Below are 20,491 nucleotides of genomic sequence, written 5' to 3' on the forward strand. Positions count from 1 at the left end.
GCGGTAGACTCTTCTTAAGACCACTAACCATTTCTCCGCTCTCATCAGCATACTCCAGATCGGCCCCTCTTCGGACAAGCAGCTTGGCCAGCTCTAAATCCCCAATGGTAATGGCGCACATGAGAGGTGTCCCAAACCAAGACCCTACCATATTCACATCCGCTCCAAAGTCTAGCAGTAGACTAGTTGTCTACACCTCAGATTTACGAGAACACCTGCATCACGCGGTGGCAAGGACTTGTATAAACGCCTGATCTGGTTCGTTGTGCAAAGCATGACGGTGCTGTTGAGAATACTCTCTGGACTCGGTGCACAATCAGGTAACGGTCCATCGAACCACCGGGACTGAGATAAATATTCGACATATTTACCTTGAAGCAAAGGGAAAGCAAGCATAGGTATTCCGTCGTGGTTCTTTTGCTGAATATCGAGCCCTTTTGACAGGAGGTACTTGAAAGTGACTAGTGAGGAGCTTTCCTGCGCTGCCTTGTGAAGAAGATTTGACCTGTCTATGCTACTATACTGTAATGAAGATGGCCACTCTTCTACTAACAGTTTTACCGTATCTAAATAGCCCATGAGAACCGCCAATGACATAGCAGTGTTACCAAACATGTTCCTCGTTTCAACAGTGGAATTGTGTCACAAAAGTTCCCCCACAATAGGGTCATGATTGCTGCACGCTGCGATGATCAAAGACGTATGGTGATGCTTATCAAACACATTTACATGGGCTCCTTGCTGAGTCAGGAACTTCAACATCTCAGAATTTTCAGTTGACGCAACTTGCAGCGGCATCCTGTTTGGAAAGTCGACCGGGTTATGGCCATTAATTAGTGCGGATTTGAACGCTTCAACTGAAGTACCAAGAGCAGAATCAAGTTCCCCCTTCCATGCGTTACTGGCTATGTTATTAAACTGTACTCTTAACTGCATAGGTTTGATCTACTAATATTCGTTCAAATTTCTCTGAACTGGCTCAATATGAGTTTCAAGACGTTAATCTTGTTATTGCTGATAGTTTGGTTAATCCAAATGATAAGCTGTGCTCGAGTGAGTGATCGAGACTCTAAAACCACTGATAACAACTTGTCGATGAAAGGCGATGAGTCCATAGTTGTAGCTGCGGAAGAAAACAAGTTCAGAGTCGGGTGTTACTTACAGAAGGAGCTATTAGTGCTTGCACCCTCGCCATGCAGCCAATTGATGAGGACGAGCTTCTGAGCTCTTATAGCGGTGAAGATAGAGGTGCAAGAGCGACAGCTTGGTAAAGGCTGGTTGATCAAACAACCCTGGCTGAGAGCTACTTTACATTGCTCAAGATTGTTATCCATGATAGCAGCCTCGAATTCTCGTCGTCGGGCCAGTTGTAGCCCTTTATTAGATGTCAAATCCTGTATCATTTTGCCTGTGGCTGCAACCTGGCCCCGAGGAAGAGGAGACCCTGATACTAACAGAGACGAAGCCAGCTCGTCGAAACCAGCCTCGAGCGCATAGTCTACTACAAGTCTTCCATCTTTGTCTAGAGCAGAGAGATTTTTCACCTGATCTATCAACACCAGACCGCAAGCCATGGATCCTCTCATCGCTACATAGTGAAGTACTGTCCGTCCGTAGGAAGTGCTGATATTGATATCCAAGAAGTGGTTCTCGAAGAAGTATGATAGGAAGTCCGGCACGTCAGCTGCAAAGTGTAGTAAGCTGACTTCATTGTCAACTATCTGGTTCCTTGTCTTTGTTTCATTCGTACTTGTCCATGTCGCCCCTGGAGAAGCTGCCATTAGGGTGGCGAGTCGTGTTAAGGTAAGAGCACCCATCTCCCACCTCCTCCCGTCTGTACGAAACGGGGCAGCTCCCAACGCAGGTGCTCTTAAAAACCAAGCAATGACCTAAACGCATGAAACCTGCGACTACTCGAGTTCCTTTCTAACCTGACCATCATCACCATAAATCTTCTCATTCAGCCTCATCAACTTCATCATCATCAGCCTCGTCTTCTGCATCATCCCTCGCATCATCTGCACTATCTGCATCACCAGCATCAGTCCTTTTGCTCAAACGACACACGCTTCAGCACTCATTCTTACTCCCACCTCCTCTGTGCATCCCTCCACCGCAGCAATGCGCCCTCTTCACCTTCTGGTCCTTTGCAGTATGGACCCCACAGAGCATTCAATTCTCCAGATCTGTCTCTGACCACTTACTATTCAGACCTTCCACTGGCTTTAGCCTGTCCTCCGAAACTTCATGTCAAGGCCGACATTCGTGCTGACACCAACCGCGATGGACGAGTCGACATAGACGGCCTTTCCGACACGGTTGACAAAACACGATGGAATGAAACGCACGGTGCCATTTTCCTCCCCAACATTGGCGATACAGATCGGAGATGCTCCCGTTTGGCTCTTATGTTTGAGGGTCTCGATGACACGGATATCCTCGACGAGGACCTTGACGATTGCCACGATGCTTCTGACAACACCCAGAGATCCCCCGAATATCTCGCACCCCTCAAGACTGTCCCTATCCCAGCCCTCGTCGGAAACGTAAACGGTTCCGTTACAGTTTCCAATGCGACCCAGCGAGACGCTGTCCGCATCTTCCAGAAGCAAGGCAATGATTGGGTGTACATTGACAACAACCATATCTTCTCTCGACGGGAGCTAGAGGTTGGTCTTGACCTTGGCATTGATGCTCGATATACCAGACGTCCCGAGACTTGGGACACCAAACGTCCTGAGAGTTGGGATGGGCGTGTCACTGTTTGCTTCACCGTTCAAGTCGGAGATACCAAGTCATCTGACACAGTCATGCTACGTGTCGCACCCGTGCTCACGCACCATCATCTTCAAAAGGTCGAACAAGTCCTCGCCAGCGGGGAAGACCGGAACCATTATCTTGTGAACTTCACCAACACCCTTGCCTCAATCACCAAGGCTACTGGCTTGAAGAAGGACCTGTACCTGTTCAAGGAACTAAGTGATCGATGGATTCAAGACTTTGTCGAGCCAGGCTACGCAAGCATGCCTGGTCCGAATGGAACAGTATCTATCCGGATCATGATTCGATGTCCCGGAGATGAGCGACAGGGTGGTCGACACCTCTTTCTGTATTTCCGAAAAGCTGGGGTTGGTGTAGTGCAGCATCTCGGAGCATTGTAGAGTAATGTTGATGCTGGCGGCAACATCGAATCCATTCCTCCCTATACCTTCAACGGCAAGACCTGGCCGGCTGGACGTCTCATTCATGGCGACGACGACATCGATCGCCATCATATTCTTTCTTACCTTGAAGCTCAAGAGTCACAGAAGCCACTTCTGCTCGATACTTCCTGGCTCCCAGTCGGTCATGTCGACGAATTCCTCCAATTCATTCCCGCCAAGAACGATCGAGGTTGGGTTGCAGTCATCAGTGATCCTCGTCTAGCTATCAGGATTCTTGAAGACAAGCAAAAGGCCGGGCATGGATCGACTCCCGCTCTTTCACGCAAGGACGATATTGACAGTTTTATACCTACCATCGACCAATTACTATGCATGACGCACTTGAGGAACCTCAACGAATGGGCTGCTCAGCGGATTGACGGCAACATCAAGATTCTCAAGCGGGAAGTTGGACTTACTGATGAGGACATCGTGCGCATTCCAGTTTTGTTCAACGCAACCCAGGTGTCTGGCATTGCAGCTTTGTTCGCTGAAACCCACGAGTCTGAACTTCAAGGGTCGAATTTCAAACTCGGGGCATTCTACCCTGCTGTCGTAAACAACCTCGTTCTTACTGGCTACAACACTTGCGTTGCACCTTACCCATGGGGCCCGGTCATCGACGGGAAGGATGTATTTGGAGAGGAAATCAGAAAGACGTATGCCAAGGTTGGAATGAAGATCAAGTTTATCGATGTTTGGAAAAGCCATCATGTGGAAATGGGGGCGGTTCATTGCGGCACTAACTCAATTCGAGACATGTCTGCACGGTGGTGGTGATCACCTGTTGCAGGATCAGACAGACCTTTAGGAATCCGCCTCTATTGCAAATAGTACTTTATTCATATGCAACATTGTTAGTTTCTTTCACACTGACTGGCCCTCAAGTAATTCTATACTCTTGTGATCGACAATCGCCGCGCAGTGTCGTTCCACCATGGCATCAACAATCTCGCGGCTCTGCATCAGTGGCCCAGCAAGGGCCCACGCAAAGCCGTGAAAGGTTTGTCGTAGGTATTCTTCCCAAACATCCTCGATCTCAAGTTGCGGACCGCCCGCGTGCTTCAGGGTGCTGAGGTACGACTGCAAGAGGTCTTTCTCATGAGTGCGGCGATCTTCAATTGACAGTGACCCGCCGATGAAGTAAGCAACATCGTGCAAGGCCGATGCAGCATGGGTGATTTGCCAGTCGAGAAAACCAGGCTCTCCTGTGGGTGATATGAATGTGTTTCCAATGTGTGCATCACCATGGACGAGGCACTTCATTTTGGAGTCTGATTCCCAAAGAGCCTTGAATGTTGCAGTCATGCGCTCTCTATCCTCCATAAACCTAGGGACTGGAGGTCTCGCATCTGGAGCAAAACGTTTATCCCATTCTTCTGGAGCCAGCAAACCTAGGATTGCATCTCTGATTGTAACAGTTCCGCTCACTGAGGGAATTGAGTCACCTTTATCTCCCCAGGTGCTGGCATGAAGGATAGCTAGCTGCCCGACACTCATCTTCGCTCTCTCAACCGGCCATGTCTCAAGTGGGTTACCAAATGTGTAGCCTTGGGCTTTGAGATCGGCCATTACAACGATACCCTGTCCGTTCACAGTATCTGTGCCAGTATATGATACCACCGGGAGAGGGATCTTGAGCTTTGGGGCAAGATAGTAGTAGAACTCAGCTTCACGTCGGTAAATGGCGTAGAGGAAAGGCAAAGTCTCTCGAATGTCGGTATTGAATCCGCCTTTGACGCAAACGTTACTGGCGCTGTCACTGTTACCATTCTCGAACGTCAACTTGATCGATATCTTGGAAGCCGTTCCGTGGACGGTCTCGATGACCTCAACATTTTGAACACACTTGTTGAGAATCTGAGTAAACCAATGCTTCGTAAGCTCGTTGACCGTCAGCGGCAGTGCCTCATTCGATCGCATGAGACCATTCACTCTGCCTGCAGTTGAAGCCATGTTGATTGTAGTTTGCAATCCTCAAAACGGGTCGTCTTCAGTGCATTGAGGAGCGGGGTTGCTTATCTGTCTGGAAACATAAGCCTTGCAAAAGTTCTTTAACATTCTTGGCGAGCAGTGCATATCCATATCTGACGTGTTGGTAATTGCCCAGATGCATGATCTTTGCAGGGATTGAGTCACCCGATCACTGTGAGATACAATGCTTCCATTCTCAAGAGTCCACTAGCCATGAATAGCACTCTATGCACGTGTGAAGTCGAGGAAGTGTATAATGTTCCCAATCACCTTGTTTCGAGAATGGGCTCTTGCTAGCCTTGATTACTGTGCGGGAGTACCTCATGGCATATACTTGATCTTAAAGAGCAAGTCAATTTAGTTTAACACCGGTTCGACATGGCAAGAATTAAATAACTTAATCCAGTGGTATTAGTGATCCATGGCTGATATACTTCGTTTAGATGTCATAAACGTTAACTGTCAATCAATTAGTCGTCTCATCGGCGAGTGAGTCACCCCGCCACGGCAGGGGGGAGGGTTGCCGTCGGGTGCGGGGAAACAACTGACCTAGTGCAGCCCAAACAGTAGAATCGCAGTCAATCTGAGCCTCCAACACCATTTATAACCTGCGCTAACTCGTGCCATACCCAGCATTATCTCCCTCTATACACACTGCAGCAACGCGTCAATAGAATTTACGTCCATTTTGCCTTGTCAGATCTCACCATGACGCCTACAATTGAAGAACTGCTAAAAGACTACGATGACGGCGCTCCAATCGAAAGGATTGCACATCGCAAATACAAACACCCCATCGCCATCGTAGAGCCAGATCCAGCATGGCCTGAGCTCTTCACCAGCGCAAAAGCTCGCATCGAGTCTGCTCTCGGCGACAAAGCAATCTCAATTAATCACGTCGGCTCAACAAGCGTTCCAGGCCTTCCAGCCAAAGCCGTCATCGACATTGACCTGACTGTCAATGACCTCAATGATGAAGCATCCTACGTACAGGCTCTTGAAGACGTTGGCTTTCATTTTCTTTTACGAGAGCCGGGATGGCATGGAAATCGCTTCTTCTGCGATTATGAACCAGTGCCGACAAATCTGCATGTTTGGGGGCCTGGATGCCCCGAGGTGTTGAGACACAAGATCTTTGCAGATTGGTTGAGGAAGAATGAGGATGATAAGAAGGCCTATGAGAGTATCAAGAGGGAGGCTGCAAAGGCAAGTGTTGAGAATGGGGAGGATGTCATGGAGTACAATAACAGGAAGCAGAACGTCATTCGGGAGATTCTGCAGAGGGCATTCAAGGATTTGGGGTATGTATAAGGCAATCCAAACAGTCTCTCTGGGACTTTTGATGGATTGCAAACGGGGAAACCATAGAATATCATGCGATGTCAAGGAGGCTACAAGAGTGATGTTTGTGATAATTAACATCAACATTTTGGAACAATTAGGGACGATACAGTGCCATCACATCAAGAAATTACCTAGCACACGCAACTATTCATAAAACTCGAATTTCCTCGAACTCCAAGCCTGGTAGAAGCATGCTCTCGGATGTTGCCGTCAAGTTCTTGTGATACCTTCCAATTCGAGCCTAGGTTTCAGCTAGCCTCAGCTTCATCAAAGACTCTAAATGGCAATGACCGACTTGCTGCCTGGATAGCTCCAACTAAAAATTCACGTTTTTTCACATGGCTTCTCATATATCATAAAATTTCGAAGTCAATTTAACATCCTCCTCTAGCATTTTAAAATCGTTTACAATGTCTCACGCACCAATGCAAACTTGTCCATGCCATGCCCCCAGCGATGATCCCGCAGAAATCACAACTCTGCACCAAGCAGCTTTTCACCAAAACAACCAACGACTACAAGAGCTTCTACAAAACGGTGCCGACGTATCAGCTACACAAACGGTTCGTGACTTCACGCCGCTTCACTATGCCGCCCAATTCGGCGATGAGAAAGCTGTGCAAATGCTCATCGAAGCTGGGTCCAACGTCTCTGCAGCAACCTATGATGGCGTCACACCATTGCACAACACGGCTGCTGGTGGAGATGTGCGAATCACCGAAATTCTCTTGAAGGCGGGAGCGAATGTTGACAGCCGCAATATCGATGAAGAAACACCTCTGCATGTCGTGTCATTATTTGGGGAGACACAAATTGCAAAGCTCCTCATAGATGCTGGAGCAGATATCTCGGCAAGAGACTGCTATGGAAACACGGCTTTGCATATTGCAGCAGCTCATGAGCACACCGAGATTGTCAAAGTTCTGCTTGACACTGACGCTGATATAAATGACGTGAACAACAATGGGGATCCAGTGCTACATCACGCAATGAGCGACGGACCAAAATGCGTCAAGCTTCTCATTAACGGTGGAGCAAATGTAAATCTCAGAGGCGAAGGCGGTGATACACTTCTGCATCGCGCTGCGCAGAGCTCACCAGAACTAGTGCGAGACTTGGTCAAAGCTGGGATTGAGCTTGAGACAGCCAACGATGAAGGGGCAACAGCTCTTCATTGTGCTGCAGCATGGGGAGAAACTGCGTCGCTACAGACTCTAATCGAGAGCGGAGGAAAAGTGAACGCGGCTAACAATGATGGCGAGACGGCTCTACATCTTGTGGCGGGGAACCCTTCTTGCAGAAGCGGATGTGAATCGGAGACAAAAGCTAAGCTTTTGGTCGAAGCAGGGGCAGATATTCATGCGAAAACAAAGTCTGGAAAGACGCCTTTGGATTATGCGGTTGACTGTGAGGGCGAAGTTGTCGAGAAGGTACTCCGCGAGATGGGGGCGGCGTAAGAGGCACACAAAGCAGAACAAGCAGATCTCAATAGCTCTTGAGGTTTGAATTTCTTTTTGGTGAATTATCAGCTTCCAAATACTGAACCAGTTTTGCTATATCATTCTCAATAAAGTGTCGTGCCCATCGCATCTGACGTCTCATGTCCGATCCACAAGAGCCCAAGTATGCTCTGCAATCTTCCTTCTCTCCTCCTCACTCCACTCTTTCTTCCCTCCAATCACCTTTCCATGATTATCGATACAAGCCCAGGATTTCTCCTTCGATTGCAACTCATCGGCAGCCTTGTACAGTCCATCAAGTTGTCTTTCAGCACACTGCTCAGGCTGCAGACCAACCAGTTTCGAAGCAACCTTTGACACAGCTCGGAAATACCAAGCCGAGTTCTTCGGTGTCGCTGTATTTACAACTCCAGGATATCCATGTGCGAAGAATTGTTTGGAACCTTGGCTTTGAAGTGCGCGGTACTGTACCATTGCGTCATTCATGGTGATACAGTGGTTTGCAGCGTGAGCAAGACTGAACGTTTCCTTCAGGTCGAGGTCATCCCAGTTCAACTTCTCTGGACTGCCATTGAGACCGTCCAACACGAGAAGAACCTTCGCATCCTGGCTCAGAATGGAGCTCAGCTCTCTGATTAGGAGCTGACGACCGTAGTAGTGCAAAGCCATCTTCCTGTCAATCCCCTCAGGTGTTTCAGTCCGTCCAGCGAACGACATGATTCCCTGCGTCATCACGAGAAGGTCAAGAGGGCTGTTCTGGCTATTGCTTCGGAATTCTTGCGCGAACTCTTTCAAGGCGTGCATTGATGTTGCATCGACGGAGCGAAATGAGACTTTCTCAGCTGGCATGACCTGAGGCTTTGTCCGGCCTACAATGGTGATTGCTGAGAACTGGTAACTGGGGGATGTTGCCAGACGGCTGGCGATTGCGTAGCCAATACCGCTGGTACCGCCCACTACCAAAGCGTTGGAGCCGGAAATGACTTTGTTCATGATGAAGATGAGACGAGGAGAGGAGATGCACTGTCAGACGAGATGCGGGGGACGAACAACAAGATATGATGTTATATGGTATGACAAACCAGTCAAAATCGCCAGAAATGAGCAAATGAGCATTATTTATATAAAAAGGGTGTGATTGATGATAAGAGTTGATCCTGTGCCGCTTTCATGCGCGCAGATCACTAGTGCTGACATTGTCGCATAATCGTCTGCAAAAGGAAATTGTCCATACCTGTCTAGCATTACACATTATCCCGAGTCCGAGTCCGAAAATAATCCAAGGTGTCCGTCTACATCCCACGGACTCGCAGGCTACTTCTTTAAAGAACATATAATCTCTTCCATATGACCAAACGCAAATTCATCCATCACCTCCCTCCAGATTCTGTCCTGAACACCCTTGCCCTCTTCAGTGTAGTAGTACGAGCCGAACCTGGAAGTTATCAGCGATTGTAGAACAATGCGTCACATGAGTACTTACGGGTAGATCTTCCAATCCATAATATACGATCCATGGGATTCCTCTCCCTTGATAATCGCGGCATCAACGTAAGATGAGGCAGCTTGCTCCTGTGTACGACCGACTAGCCTTGTTCCTATGGCCATGCCGAGCTTCATGAGCCAAGAGCCTTTGTTCATAAGTCCTGTGCCCTTGGTCAAGCCGGGGTCGACAAGGTTGATGATAACATCACTGGGGTCAACGTGCTGAGATAGTCTGTCGATGAAGAAGTGGCCGAGAAGCTTAGACTTCCCGTAATGCCCCATGCCATCGAAATTGGCTTCTAAATCGAGTGCAGAGATGATGTGGTCTGCCTTGGCTTCGGGCAATTCGCAGTGCATGGCTGTTCCCGAACTGACGATAGTGAGGCGGCCTGGCCTCAAAGTTGGAGTCCTACTCTTGAGTATAGGCAAGAGAAGAACGGATAGGTACATGGTAGAGAGGAAGTTGACCTGCACAATCTCTTGATGACCTGTAGCCTTGTTAAGGTGGAAGGTTATATCGCCCATACCAGCGTTGAGAATGGCAAGGTCTATCCTAGGCAGAGTCTCACAGCGCTTTGCAAAGTCCTCAATCGAGCGGTAAGATCCCATGTCGAGCTTCCAAACATCAATCTGGGGACTTGTTGACGCTGATGTTCGACGAAGCTCCTCAGCGGCAACAGTGCCCTTGTCTTCAGATCTCACCGCCATGATGAGATGGCTCAAGTTATGCTGGAGCAGAAGCTTGGCACATGCAAAGCCGATTCCATTGTTTGACCCGGTGATGATCGCCGTTTGGCCTGAGAGGTCGAGGTCCTTGGGAGGCAATTGTGGCTTGGTGCATAGTTGGGATTGGACAAAAAGTTGGCCGACGGATAGGGTAAGTGGAGGCACTTGAGAGGATGCACTTCGGGAGGGAGATGCGTTCTTAGCCATAATGAGATAACAAGAGAGATGGTTAGTAGAATTGGTAAGATGAAGTGACTAAAACTGTTATGAACATTTGTCACATTGAGGAAACAAGCCCATTTTATAAATGGCTTTAGATGTACTCCATATCATTTCTAGACACATCTATGTTCCGAAATTAATGATCAACGTGTACTCTACCTGAATTTAGACATCAATATGGTCACCTTGAGGAAAACGCGTTTCATTTTCCGCAATAACGGCCTAGCCTTTCAGCTCTGTTGGCAGTGCCTCTCATACCCCTCCGCAGTTGTCGGATTGACGATGACACGACCACATCGATGTCCTAAAGCGGCTAGTACACTGGATAAGATCTACGCTAAATCGGAGTATTCCAAAATCCGAACAGGACAGAGATAACGCTTAGCCTAATTCAGGTATCAATCTGGTCAAGCGGAGTTTCGCTGATTAATTTCAGCCAGGGTCCGTGACGGAGGATCGAGGCTGAGCAGATGCGAGATTTGGGCCAGATTGAAGCCCTTTTTCGGGTCAGTCAGCACCACTCAGTCCCCATCCGTAAACATCTGATCCAATGCCAGCCACTGAGTTCACGTTCCTTACTGTTGATGGCCACGGGCGTCCACTCGAATCCGGTAGTCGAGCCTCGATTCGCAGTCGGTGTATGAAGGGGGTCAATGTACGCCAAGACTCACGCCGATCGAGAAGAAAGGCGCGTAAGGCATCAGAGATAGTCGCCGCAACGGAAAGTGTCGGGAAGACTACCGAATCCCCAGAGATCACGTCTCCTTGCCTATTAACAAGTTGCGGGCCCCTTTCAAAGTCACTACAAGCCCGAACAAATGAGCTTGGCTTTGACTCATCTCGCTTGCCATCAACTGCATGGCGGTTAGGTATGTACTGTAGGTCCACATTGAAAGGTAAATACTGACTCAATATTGTAGTCGTCAAGTTCAACGCCCTGCTCGACGCAGCATATCCTCTTGAGACATATCTCGAGAACAGAGACCTCCAAGAACACAAAATGATCGACAACTTGACATTGCTATACGAGAACAAGACTCTGCTAGAGTCGATGTTCCTGGCTACATATGCCGTGGATGATTTATGTTCTGGTACCAAGCTATCACTTCGATCGCAGCGAATACTCTGCACCGTCCTCTCGTCGTTGAACAGCAGTCTTCGCGATGCTTCCGGGCAACAATCCTACTCCACGATATTCATCATATTAATTCTTCTCTTTGCAGCTGAGTCATTCCGAGATTTTGATGCTGTTTCAACACACCTTGACGGACTGAGGAGGTTGTTGGAACTGCGCGAGACAAAGCCGGTGCCGTTGGACTCTAAACTATTGTTCAAGATCCAGCAGGTCGACCTTAGAATGTCGTTGGCGACAGGTCGGCCACTGTACTTTCCTTTCGACTATTCATACCTGCAACAGCCTATTGGCGTCATCAGACCTCCAAGCATTATGCCCTGGCTGATAGTGTATCCCGCATTGATGAGCTGCTATCAGACATTGCAAACTTTGTCAATTCATGCGAACCAATATCGATCCTCGAAGTCGAAAAGGACTCTGAATTGGTTGGACTTCCAGTCTCAGGTCAGCACGAGTCAAACCCTGTTGATCGGTCTGGGAAACGGTCATCTCCCTGTCGTATCCGAAGCCCTGCGGCTTGGCATGCTTGCCTTCTTGTCGACACTCTCACGTAGCCCGGCACGGAAATCTCACCTACCAATCTTCGCCTCACAGCTTGAGGAGTGCTATTTGGCTATGGAACAAGAACAAGATTCCCACATACCATTGCTTATTTGGCTAATGTTGATGGGGTGTATCTCTACTATCGACACATCGAGCTGGATATCGTCGATGTGGAGATCTTCTGTTCAGCCAAACCTCTCTTGGGAGGCTATGCGAAAAATGGTTGGTGAATTGCCGTGGATTCAGATGATACACGATGAGCCCGGAGAACAATGCTATAGGCACCTACAAGCTCGAAAGGGCGACTAGGTCTCGTAGTTCAGCCATACACTTAAACTTCAGATCCAACGCAACCCCACCCTATGGACACAAGCTTCTAGGTTGCCGATGAATGAACGTTGTGGAATAATAGTGATTACGGCCATAGTTGGGCTGAGAATGTCGGTATAGCGATTTAATCCCAGGTATACGCAAAGATTTCACAGATTTCGATGTTATAAATCACCACGAGTTCTATCATTGTACCCAAGTCTCGACGACCCAGAATTAATAAGCACCTGACCCATCATAAGGCAGGTATATGCTCCCCAGTGACCTGTGTAGGTTGTTGGTTACTTGACTTGAAGTAACAGCCATCCTGATGAGCTGATTGATTGTACTGTCCTGATCTCGGCATGATATCGCTCTCCCATGTTGATCAAGCTGGGCTTCAATGTAGTTCTCTAAGCAATCCATGCAGAAGTCAACAGTATGAGAGCACCTCTGGCCAAGCTTGCGAGGGAAAGGAAGAACCTTCCACTTCCAGTCCCCATCGTATTCACTGCAGATGGTATCCCACTTTTCAAATACTTCATCAATTAGATCGTAGATAGGTTCAGTGCAAATTGAACATTCAAGCGGACAATGTTCTCGTCGCAGAAGCTGAGTGAAGATGGGGATACGCAATACTTCGTCAGCACCGTTCAGCTTGAGAAGCTGGACAAGTCTAGAGTTCACGTCGTGTGGTACACCGTTCTCCAGAGTTGGTAGTTCCGAGATCTTAAGATCAAATAGTGGTTCCATAATGCCATTCGAAGTCAGTTGTTGATGTAGTCGTTTGGCTACTTGACGTGCTTCCAAAGTTGGCTGCGGATCAAAGGTGTCGAGTACTGACAGAAGATGCTGTGCAGTATCATATCTGTTTGTAGGGGAAGGATTAGCAATTTGAAGCTAGGACATTCTATAAATGCCTACATTCTCAGTTTTCCGTCTGCATCCTGGACTTTCACGAGTCCAAGTAGTTTCTGTAAAGTCCCACGATCTTCGAAAGTGATATCCCCCGAACAGGCACCGCACGGACACGGCATCAGAACTGTTGACCCTGAAATTTCCCACCAAGTTTCAGGTAGTCTCTGTACAGACTTGAGAATAGATTCAAGATAGCAGATCAAGCAGACAGAAGTACTGCAGGTGATAGGCCGTTGCAGACTTGTGGAAAACTCATCGACAAAAGGGTTTGAACTATCGGGATTAGCTTGCTCAAACCTCATTTTGTGGCAAATTGAGCAACGGCGCAGTGATGTTGAATCCAGATCTCGCTCGTCAAACCAATCCTGGAAGGAATTAAAAAGCCTTCGAGCCTCATCGACACTCAGGACGCTGTCCAAAGGACTCTTTACATCGGATATCGTATTCTCAACTCTAGAACCAATTGATACCTTCTCTTCGGCTGTGTTGTAATTGTCGTCCATTGTCTGTGATCTAGAAAGTAGTTTGCTGACGATGATACCTCTTTGTGTTTTTTCAAGCATTCTCAGCGGACGCACGGCACTCTGCGCTCGCAGCATATCAAGTTCATCTGCCATTGATTTTCTTTCACTCAGAAGTGCTTGTATATCAACGTTCATTTTGCAGATCTTTTGTCGCATTGTTATCGAATCTTCCATCTTTGTTCTCATCTGAACCTTGAGGGTCTTGTTTTCTTCCAAAAGATTGTTTATCGTTACCTGCAAGTCTTCGATTTGCTGGTGCATTTCATTGAAGTTGCTTTCAAGACTTCCAGTTATGTACTCTGCTGTTATGCCTGGTTCTGAGAGCCCATCATCACAGCCGAACCAAGGAAGCTCCGAGAGCCTCAGTTTTCGCTCGGCAGTGGCATGAATAAGATGAGCCGGCTGACTTTGACTAGCATCCATGTCAGATTGAATTTGTTGGAAGGAAATCATATCTCAGGTAACGAAAACTGATATGCTAGATGCAGAAGAATGAGAGTTTTGACTGTAAGAATATGTAATAGGGCCAAGATGAGTAGAATCCACAGGAAGAGCCCCTTCTTATTTTCGAGAGGAGACCTACGTCACAGGTGAGGGCCTCATCCAAATGTGCTGATGATCAAGTCCTACATCTCACCCTTGATTATGGCCGCTGCAGCCGGAAAGATCTGGCTGGATGACAGAGTGGTCGGCCTCCTGCATATAGCGGGCCCTTGAAAAAGTAGATTGTCAAGACATGGCGGAGCTTGTTGAGGATGCATTTCAAACCCCGCACTACGAAAGGATCAATAGGGCGCTTAGCTTAAATCTCCAAGGATGGATTGAAATGATTGACCGTTGTGCAGCCGACAGCTCTCACAGCAAACTGGTTGCTAGTATCGATCTGTATGACAATGCCAGCCCGTTACCTGACTTTCTTTGTATGAAGGGACCTGCCTCCAAGTCTCGTTTCTTATGTTTTAATACTTAGGGCAAATTAAAAAATGGACTCTGATTGGTGTTACTACAGATGCGGACTTGGCTACGCAACTGGGCCAAGGTGCATTGCCTGGATCGCGTGATTGCGCCACCATCCTGCATCTGTACTGCCAACACATAGTTGACTCAGGAGGCCTGGCAAGCGATGAGGCCCAACAGACAGCCGTAAGCAAATATCTCGAGACGCCCCCAACTTTTTATCTTTCATTTTACACCGCGGACCTTTTCAGAAACCTTCTACAATGGTCCATATCAACAAGAACAGCCAGCGATGCTGTAGAGTATGCTCTACTCGTTTCAAAACCCATTCCCAATTAGCAAAACATTGTTTAGATACAGACCATGAAAGCAGCCAGTGCTGTGAGTACTGCATCAGATGGTTTTGTAGCACTGAAGCCTTGTCACAGCACAATGAAGCAAAACATAGGAACTTGCCGGCGGTTATACTGTCTCAAAACCAAGTGGTAAAGGTCTCATCACCTCAAGCTCCACGACCATTTCACTTCCAAGACCAAAACTACGAAGGGTTCTCACTACTAGATAACTCAGTTATATACGAACGTCTCATCCGCAAATGCCATTCTTCTGAGCGCCTCAAAAGGGAGGGCTATGCCTTGGGGGAGGAAGCTCCAGAGAACGCTCGACAAGCCGCTATCACGAAGCAAATCATTGTGGCTACTCATCCTACCTTTCTCGAGCCCAAAAGAAAGGCAGTTGCCCTAGATTGCGAAATGGCAGGGATCAGAAATGGCGAAAGTGAAATTATATCCATATGCGTGATCGATTTTTTCACTGGCGAACTTTTGCTCAATTCTCTTGTCAAACCTCATGAGCCCATCATTGACTGGCGTACCAACATTCATGGTATAAGGCCGGCGACACTCGCCATAGCCGCATCCCATGGACAAGTTCTCCGTGGTTGGGAAGCAGCACGACAAGAACTACTCAAGCATATCAACACAGAGACAGCAATGGTTGGACAATCTCTCCAGCAAGATTTAAAAGGGCTTCGATTATCACATGGAAAGATTTTCGATACTGCTATTCTTACAGCAGAAGCGGTGTTTGGAACGGGCGCTTCCTTTGGTCGTCGATGGAGTCTCCAATCCCTCTGTGCAGACTTATTGAAATTGCGTATTCGACAGGGTTCCAACACTCACGATGCTTTGGAAGACGCTATGGCAGCACGAGAGGTTGCGTTGTGGTGTATATGCTACCCTGACAAGTTAATGAAATGGGCAAAGAGGGCACACAAGAAACACAAGGCTGAAAAAGCGAAACGAGCTGAGCGCAAACGAAACAAACAGAAGAACATGTATTACTCAGCGCCTGTTCCTGATGATGAGAGTGAGGATTATGATTATTATCATGATTATGGTGACGACGATGGTGATGAAATACTTCGATGGGAGGACGTAATAGACTGGGAAGTGTGGCCAAAGTCTCCCCCTTCTTCTGATTAGCATTGCGAGAAAAGAATGTTTACTCAGTTTTCTGCTGCTTAATTCTCCCTATTGTTCCAAAGCCATGATTTGTTTCTTCTGTAGTTAAATGTGAGATTCAAGTCTTAACTGCAAACAACCCTTCTGTTGACTAAAGCTAAGTGACCTATGAGAGAGTAGAATCACTGCCAGGTAGTCTATGTGCAGGACTGTACTTACTCTTGAAGGCTGATGGTGTCCTGAACGAGATAAAACATGATAGCGTGATCTTCGCTTCGTGGCTGGATTGGGTCATGTAATTGAAGAGGGAAATGATGATTGAGAATTGAAAATATGGGATGGCTGCGGCCTATGAGGTTCACCCTTAGGCTGCAAACACAGGTAACAAATGGGAACTGAGAATTGACAGGAAGTAGTCAAACCCATTAAAAATACATGAAGATCACATATCCTAATTCAGAAGACATGGATAGTATGCATGTTTGTATATATAAGCCGCCTCAGTGAGACGACACAAGAACACAGGGAAGCGATAAGGCTGCTACTAAAGGATATGTAGACTTCCAACCTATGCTTCCATATCTATACCACGAAGTAGCTTCTCCACCCTAACCCACCGGCCTGGATCGAAAAGATCCGGGTTATGTTCCTTCTGTTTCTCCTCAACGGCATAATCCAAAGCTGTCTTCCCATGCACATCGCGCAGATCCACGGACAGCTTTACATCATGGCAAAGAAAGTGAAGGACGTCCTCCACGAGAGTTCCTATCATGGAACTATGATGAAGAACTGTTCGACCCTCTGTATCCAAAGACCTTAGATCTGTACCCCATTTTGCTAACGTCTGTAGCACACCCACAGAGCATCGGCGGGAAGTACCGACTAAATGCACCAAGCCGAACCCTTCTCTAGTTTTGAAGGTGGGATCTGCTCCACAGCTAAACAAAAGATCTAGCACATGTTGGTCATCCTGGTGCGAAATGAGGACAGTAGCACTAAGATATAACGCCGTGGGCGACATTCCTGTGCTGTCGAGACTGTTAATACTATTGCATCGTTCCAGGAGATATCGGGCGACAGGAACTCCAACTGCACCACGTTTTCTCAAGAGGTGATGGAGAGCATTCTTCCCTTCTTTGTCTTTGGAATCCATGAAGGCCGCCTTCTGGAAGTCCGGGATGGCGTTTAACAAATCTTGCATTGTCTGTAAGTGGCGAGTTTGTGCTGCATAATGCAAAGTGTTGACCCCGTTGACATCCTCGGCCACAGGATCTGCCCCCAGCATGAGAAGTTTTGAGACAGCAATGAAATTCTTCTCTATAACGGCGAAATGTAATGGCGTCCTATTTTGCCTTGTGCACAAGGAGATATCGGCACCTCTGTCGATGAGCTTCTGAAACAACGACTCGGTCAATTTCTCACTGCGGGCCGTGATATGCAAAGCAGACAGCCCAAAGTTGTCTTGGGCATTGATATCGGTCTTGGGGCTGTCTAAGATTAGGTCAACAACCGCAGACCTTTGTTTTCGGATCGAGGCAACAACTGAGCAGTACTCATCCTCCTCTCGATCAATATATTCAAGAACACATTCCACGCGATTATCTGCATCTTTCCAGAAGTCCACAGCGGTTTGACATCTGGGCCCGTGTAAGTCTTGCTTCATTGCTAGATGTAGCGGCGTTTCACCACTGCCAGAAGGAAAATTTGGGTTCGCTCCGTAATCCAGAAGGAACCTCGTCATCTTTTGGCTTCCTGTCAAGGCAGCGAGATGCAGCGGAGTCAGACCTCGTTTTGGGCAGGAGTTGTAAACGGCCGTCTGCTCACTGTCTCTTGCAGTATAACTCGACTGGTTCTCTTGATAATGGGGTACGTGAGTCTGCCTCGTCACTGGTAGATCCACTGGTATCCCGGCGTTCAGGAAGACTCGGACGATTGCTTCATTGCCGGTGCTAACTGCGTAGTGAAAAGGAGTCATGTTCTTGAAGTCAGAGTCAATGATAGCTCCTCCTTTGAGTAGAGACTCAGTACACCGCTCCCAGCCGTTAATTGCAGCATGGTGCAAAGCGGTTCTCCCTTCCGCATCCCGGACATCGGCGCATACGCCTTGCTCTATGAGCCATTAGGCAGTAGCTTCCCCCTGGCCTTTCCCATCCTTTGCACTCAATAGTAGCCAGTTCTTGCAAACCCTTGAACTCGAAGAGCGGAATCTAGCAATGGAAGGGTAGTTGGCACCAACGAGTCGGGCATGAAACGCACCATGGTCGAGAGAATATTTCAGCAGCGGATAGACCTGTTTTCCAGCTTTTCTGCTCTGAGAAAGTCTTTCCATCGATGAGAAATCGACGTCAAAGATAGGGAATAGCAGATAAGTAAGGCATGAAGTCGCTATCATGGCGTCTGCATCCAGCTGCGAGTTTCTCCACGTGGGCAATACCCGCTTCAGGTATTCTTCCGTCGTGTAATGAATAAGAGTAACACTGTCATTCTGCTCGTCAACGGCAACCAAGCCCGCACAGGCAGAAACCATATCCTCTATACTCATTAAGCTGTCGTCATCAATATGTAAATCTGTTTCCTGGATAATGACAGCTGTTCGGAGCTCTTCAATGGTGAGAGGCCTTTTTACAAATGTCAGCCAGGCCAGAACATCCTTAGCGACGGATGCTCGGTCTCCGTGCTGGCTCTCTATTCTTTCAAGAGCACCCTGGTAAGCTTCGTCGTATGCTGATGTACCAGTCGGCAAGGTGCTGAGTGCATCTCTCAGCCTTTTGACAGATATTATACCTTCAAGAGAGTCAAGGTGCAGGCGAGCCAGAAGGAACCTGTGTTGGTTTAGCATTGAATGATGGTCCAGAAGAAGGACAGAATCGACTTACATCCTTCCGCTCGCCTCTAAGATCGCTTTACAAACATCCTCCTGGAGCTGTTGACTGTTTGCGACGATTCCACCAACCTTCAGCACGTTCGTACCAAGGTACTTACGAACATCCGCTTCCCTGGCATGTATTTGAAGTACAGTACTCCCCTCTAATTGCTTGTCGTTACAAATATCAGGGATGACCCGAGAGGTTACCAAGATATTCACGCCTTGCAAGCCTCTGAGCTCCGTCATAAGCTCTCTCCACACATGACACTCATCAAGACCATCAATGACTATAAAGGTTCGAGAAGTCAAACATGACACAGTATTTAATGTTCTCTTGATCTCTTTGACCGAGGGCCGAGTGTCCTTTTTCTTGTGCATACCATACAAAGTGCTCATTGCATCTGGTAGAGACTCTTGGCACTGAGCAAGCTGCTTTAGGATACTTGAGAGAACAAGATTGACGGTTTCGTTGTCTCGGTGCCTGAGACCGCAGTAGTGGTAAGCTATGCCAGTGTTACCGTCATTGTCGAAGAAGTTTTCAAGATGTTGGATCACAATGGAAACTAGGAATGTCTTCCCTGCTCCTGGAAGGCCTGGACAGAACAAAATTCCATTTTGACTGGTCATCCATTCCTGAAACTCTGCTGAAGCTAGAAACCATTCACAAGTTCCCTCTTCGTGCTGATCTAACAAAGAGCCTTGGCGTGATCTATTGTCAGAAGGTCCAAACCAATCAAGTATTTCATGCAGATGCTGCTGATCTAATCGCTCGGTTATGTGATCGGTCTTTTGTTCCATTCTGGAGAACCTTTTGCTGCAATTATTTCAGCCCATGAGACTTCTCAGAAGAAATGTTATGAATACCTATATATCTGTTTCTCGGCAGCACCGAGTACCTGGAGATTGAGCGACAACCGGCTTCGGAAGTCTTGAATATCAACATTGTCCCAGTTCAATCTTTTCCAGGCTTTCTTCGCATGCTGAACCATGCCCGTCCTGGTAGCTCCAATTACTCGATATTTGTCAAGCTTCGCGAGAAGATCTTTCAAAAGACATGTTGACTCGTCTGTGACTTTCCGGAGCTTTTCTCGCTGCTCAGTATCGGGTTCCCATTCCGATGAAAGGATATCAATATCTAAGATGACATTTTGAAAGCTTTTGAGGCTTCCGGTCAAGTGAGTATGTTATATGCGAAGAAGCAGAAAATTGGCTTACTCCTTTGATATTGCATCATACTGACTGGGGGCATCCACGAATCGCTTGCGGGCTTGGTGAATAAGCTCCAGGATTTTAATAAAATCGCCTACACCGACCCCGACACTCATTCTATCGATGTAGTCTTGAGATCTCGATTCGAAATTG

At 47.6% G+C, this 20,491-nt stretch overlaps 10 protein-coding genes across 10 annotated transcripts; 5 read left to right on the plus strand and 5 right to left on the minus strand.

The window, feature by feature from the left end:
- Positions 1-2,121: 2,121 nt before the first annotated feature.
- Positions 2,122-3,983, plus strand: FMAN_11815 (uncharacterized protein; the record flags this gene model as incomplete). The annotated part of the gene is made up of 3 exons (XM_041824528.1): positions 2,122-2,152; positions 2,212-3,128; positions 3,162-3,983. The coding sequence occupies 3 exons, from the start codon at positions 2,122-2,124 to the stop codon at positions 3,981-3,983; spliced, it is 1,770 nt and encodes a 589-aa protein (XP_041689999.1).
- Positions 3,984-4,070: 87 nt separating this feature from the next.
- FMAN_11816 (uncharacterized protein) lies at positions 4,071-5,159 on the minus strand (the record flags this gene model as incomplete). The annotated part of the gene is made up of 1 exon (XM_041824529.1): positions 4,071-5,159. One exon carries the CDS (start codon positions 5,157-5,159, stop codon positions 4,071-4,073), a length of 1,089 nt encoding a protein of 362 aa, XP_041690000.1.
- Positions 5,160-5,885: 726 nt separating this feature from the next.
- Positions 5,886-6,488, plus strand: FMAN_11817 (uncharacterized protein; the record flags this gene model as incomplete). Its single annotated transcript, XM_041824530.1, has 1 exon — positions 5,886-6,488. The coding sequence occupies one exon, from the start codon at positions 5,886-5,888 to the stop codon at positions 6,486-6,488; it is 603 nt and encodes a 200-aa protein (XP_041690001.1).
- A 443-nt stretch (positions 6,489-6,931) lies between these two features.
- FMAN_11818 (uncharacterized protein) lies at positions 6,932-7,978 on the plus strand (the record flags this gene model as incomplete). Its single annotated transcript, XM_041824531.1, has 1 exon — positions 6,932-7,978. One exon carries the CDS (start codon positions 6,932-6,934, stop codon positions 7,976-7,978), a length of 1,047 nt encoding a protein of 348 aa, XP_041690002.1.
- A 141-nt stretch (positions 7,979-8,119) lies between these two features.
- FMAN_11819 (uncharacterized protein) lies at positions 8,120-8,974 on the minus strand (the record flags this gene model as incomplete). Its single annotated transcript, XM_041824532.1, has 1 exon — positions 8,120-8,974. The coding sequence occupies one exon, from the start codon at positions 8,972-8,974 to the stop codon at positions 8,120-8,122; it is 855 nt and encodes a 284-aa protein (XP_041690003.1).
- A 321-nt stretch (positions 8,975-9,295) lies between these two features.
- Positions 9,296-10,399, minus strand: FMAN_11820 (uncharacterized protein; the record flags this gene model as incomplete). The annotated part of the gene is made up of 2 exons (XM_041824533.1): positions 9,296-9,416; positions 9,465-10,399. The coding sequence occupies 2 exons, from the start codon at positions 10,397-10,399 to the stop codon at positions 9,296-9,298; spliced, it is 1,056 nt and encodes a 351-aa protein (XP_041690004.1).
- Positions 10,400-10,964: 565 nt separating this feature from the next.
- Positions 10,965-12,401, plus strand: FMAN_11821 (uncharacterized protein; the record flags this gene model as incomplete). Its single annotated transcript, XM_041824535.1, has 2 exons — positions 10,965-11,283; positions 11,335-12,401. The coding sequence occupies 2 exons, from the start codon at positions 10,965-10,967 to the stop codon at positions 12,399-12,401; spliced, it is 1,386 nt and encodes a 461-aa protein (XP_041690005.1).
- A 237-nt stretch (positions 12,402-12,638) lies between these two features.
- Positions 12,639-14,266, minus strand: FMAN_11822 (uncharacterized protein; the record flags this gene model as incomplete). Its single annotated transcript, XM_041824536.1, has 2 exons — positions 12,639-13,269; positions 13,326-14,266. The coding sequence occupies 2 exons, from the start codon at positions 14,264-14,266 to the stop codon at positions 12,639-12,641; spliced, it is 1,572 nt and encodes a 523-aa protein (XP_041690006.1).
- An 897-nt stretch (positions 14,267-15,163) lies between these two features.
- On the plus strand, positions 15,164-16,284 carry FMAN_11823 (uncharacterized protein; the record flags this gene model as incomplete). The annotated part of the gene is made up of 2 exons (XM_041824537.1): positions 15,164-15,181; positions 15,229-16,284. 2 exons carry the CDS (start codon positions 15,164-15,166, stop codon positions 16,282-16,284), a joined length of 1,074 nt encoding a protein of 357 aa, XP_041690007.1.
- A 547-nt stretch (positions 16,285-16,831) lies between these two features.
- FMAN_11824 (uncharacterized protein) lies at positions 16,832-20,454 on the minus strand (the record flags this gene model as incomplete). The annotated part of the gene is made up of 5 exons (XM_041824538.1): positions 16,832-18,372; positions 18,424-19,085; positions 19,140-19,943; positions 19,994-20,293; positions 20,345-20,454. The coding sequence occupies 5 exons, from the start codon at positions 20,452-20,454 to the stop codon at positions 16,832-16,834; spliced, it is 3,417 nt and encodes a 1,138-aa protein (XP_041690008.1).
- Positions 20,455-20,491: the final 37 nt, after the last annotated feature.

This window comes from Fusarium mangiferae, assembly GCF_900044065.1.
Source record: "Fusarium mangiferae strain MRC7560 genome assembly, contig: FMAN_scaffold018, whole genome shotgun sequence".
NCBI classification, from domain to species: Eukaryota; Fungi; Ascomycota; class Sordariomycetes; order Hypocreales; family Nectriaceae; genus Fusarium; species Fusarium mangiferae.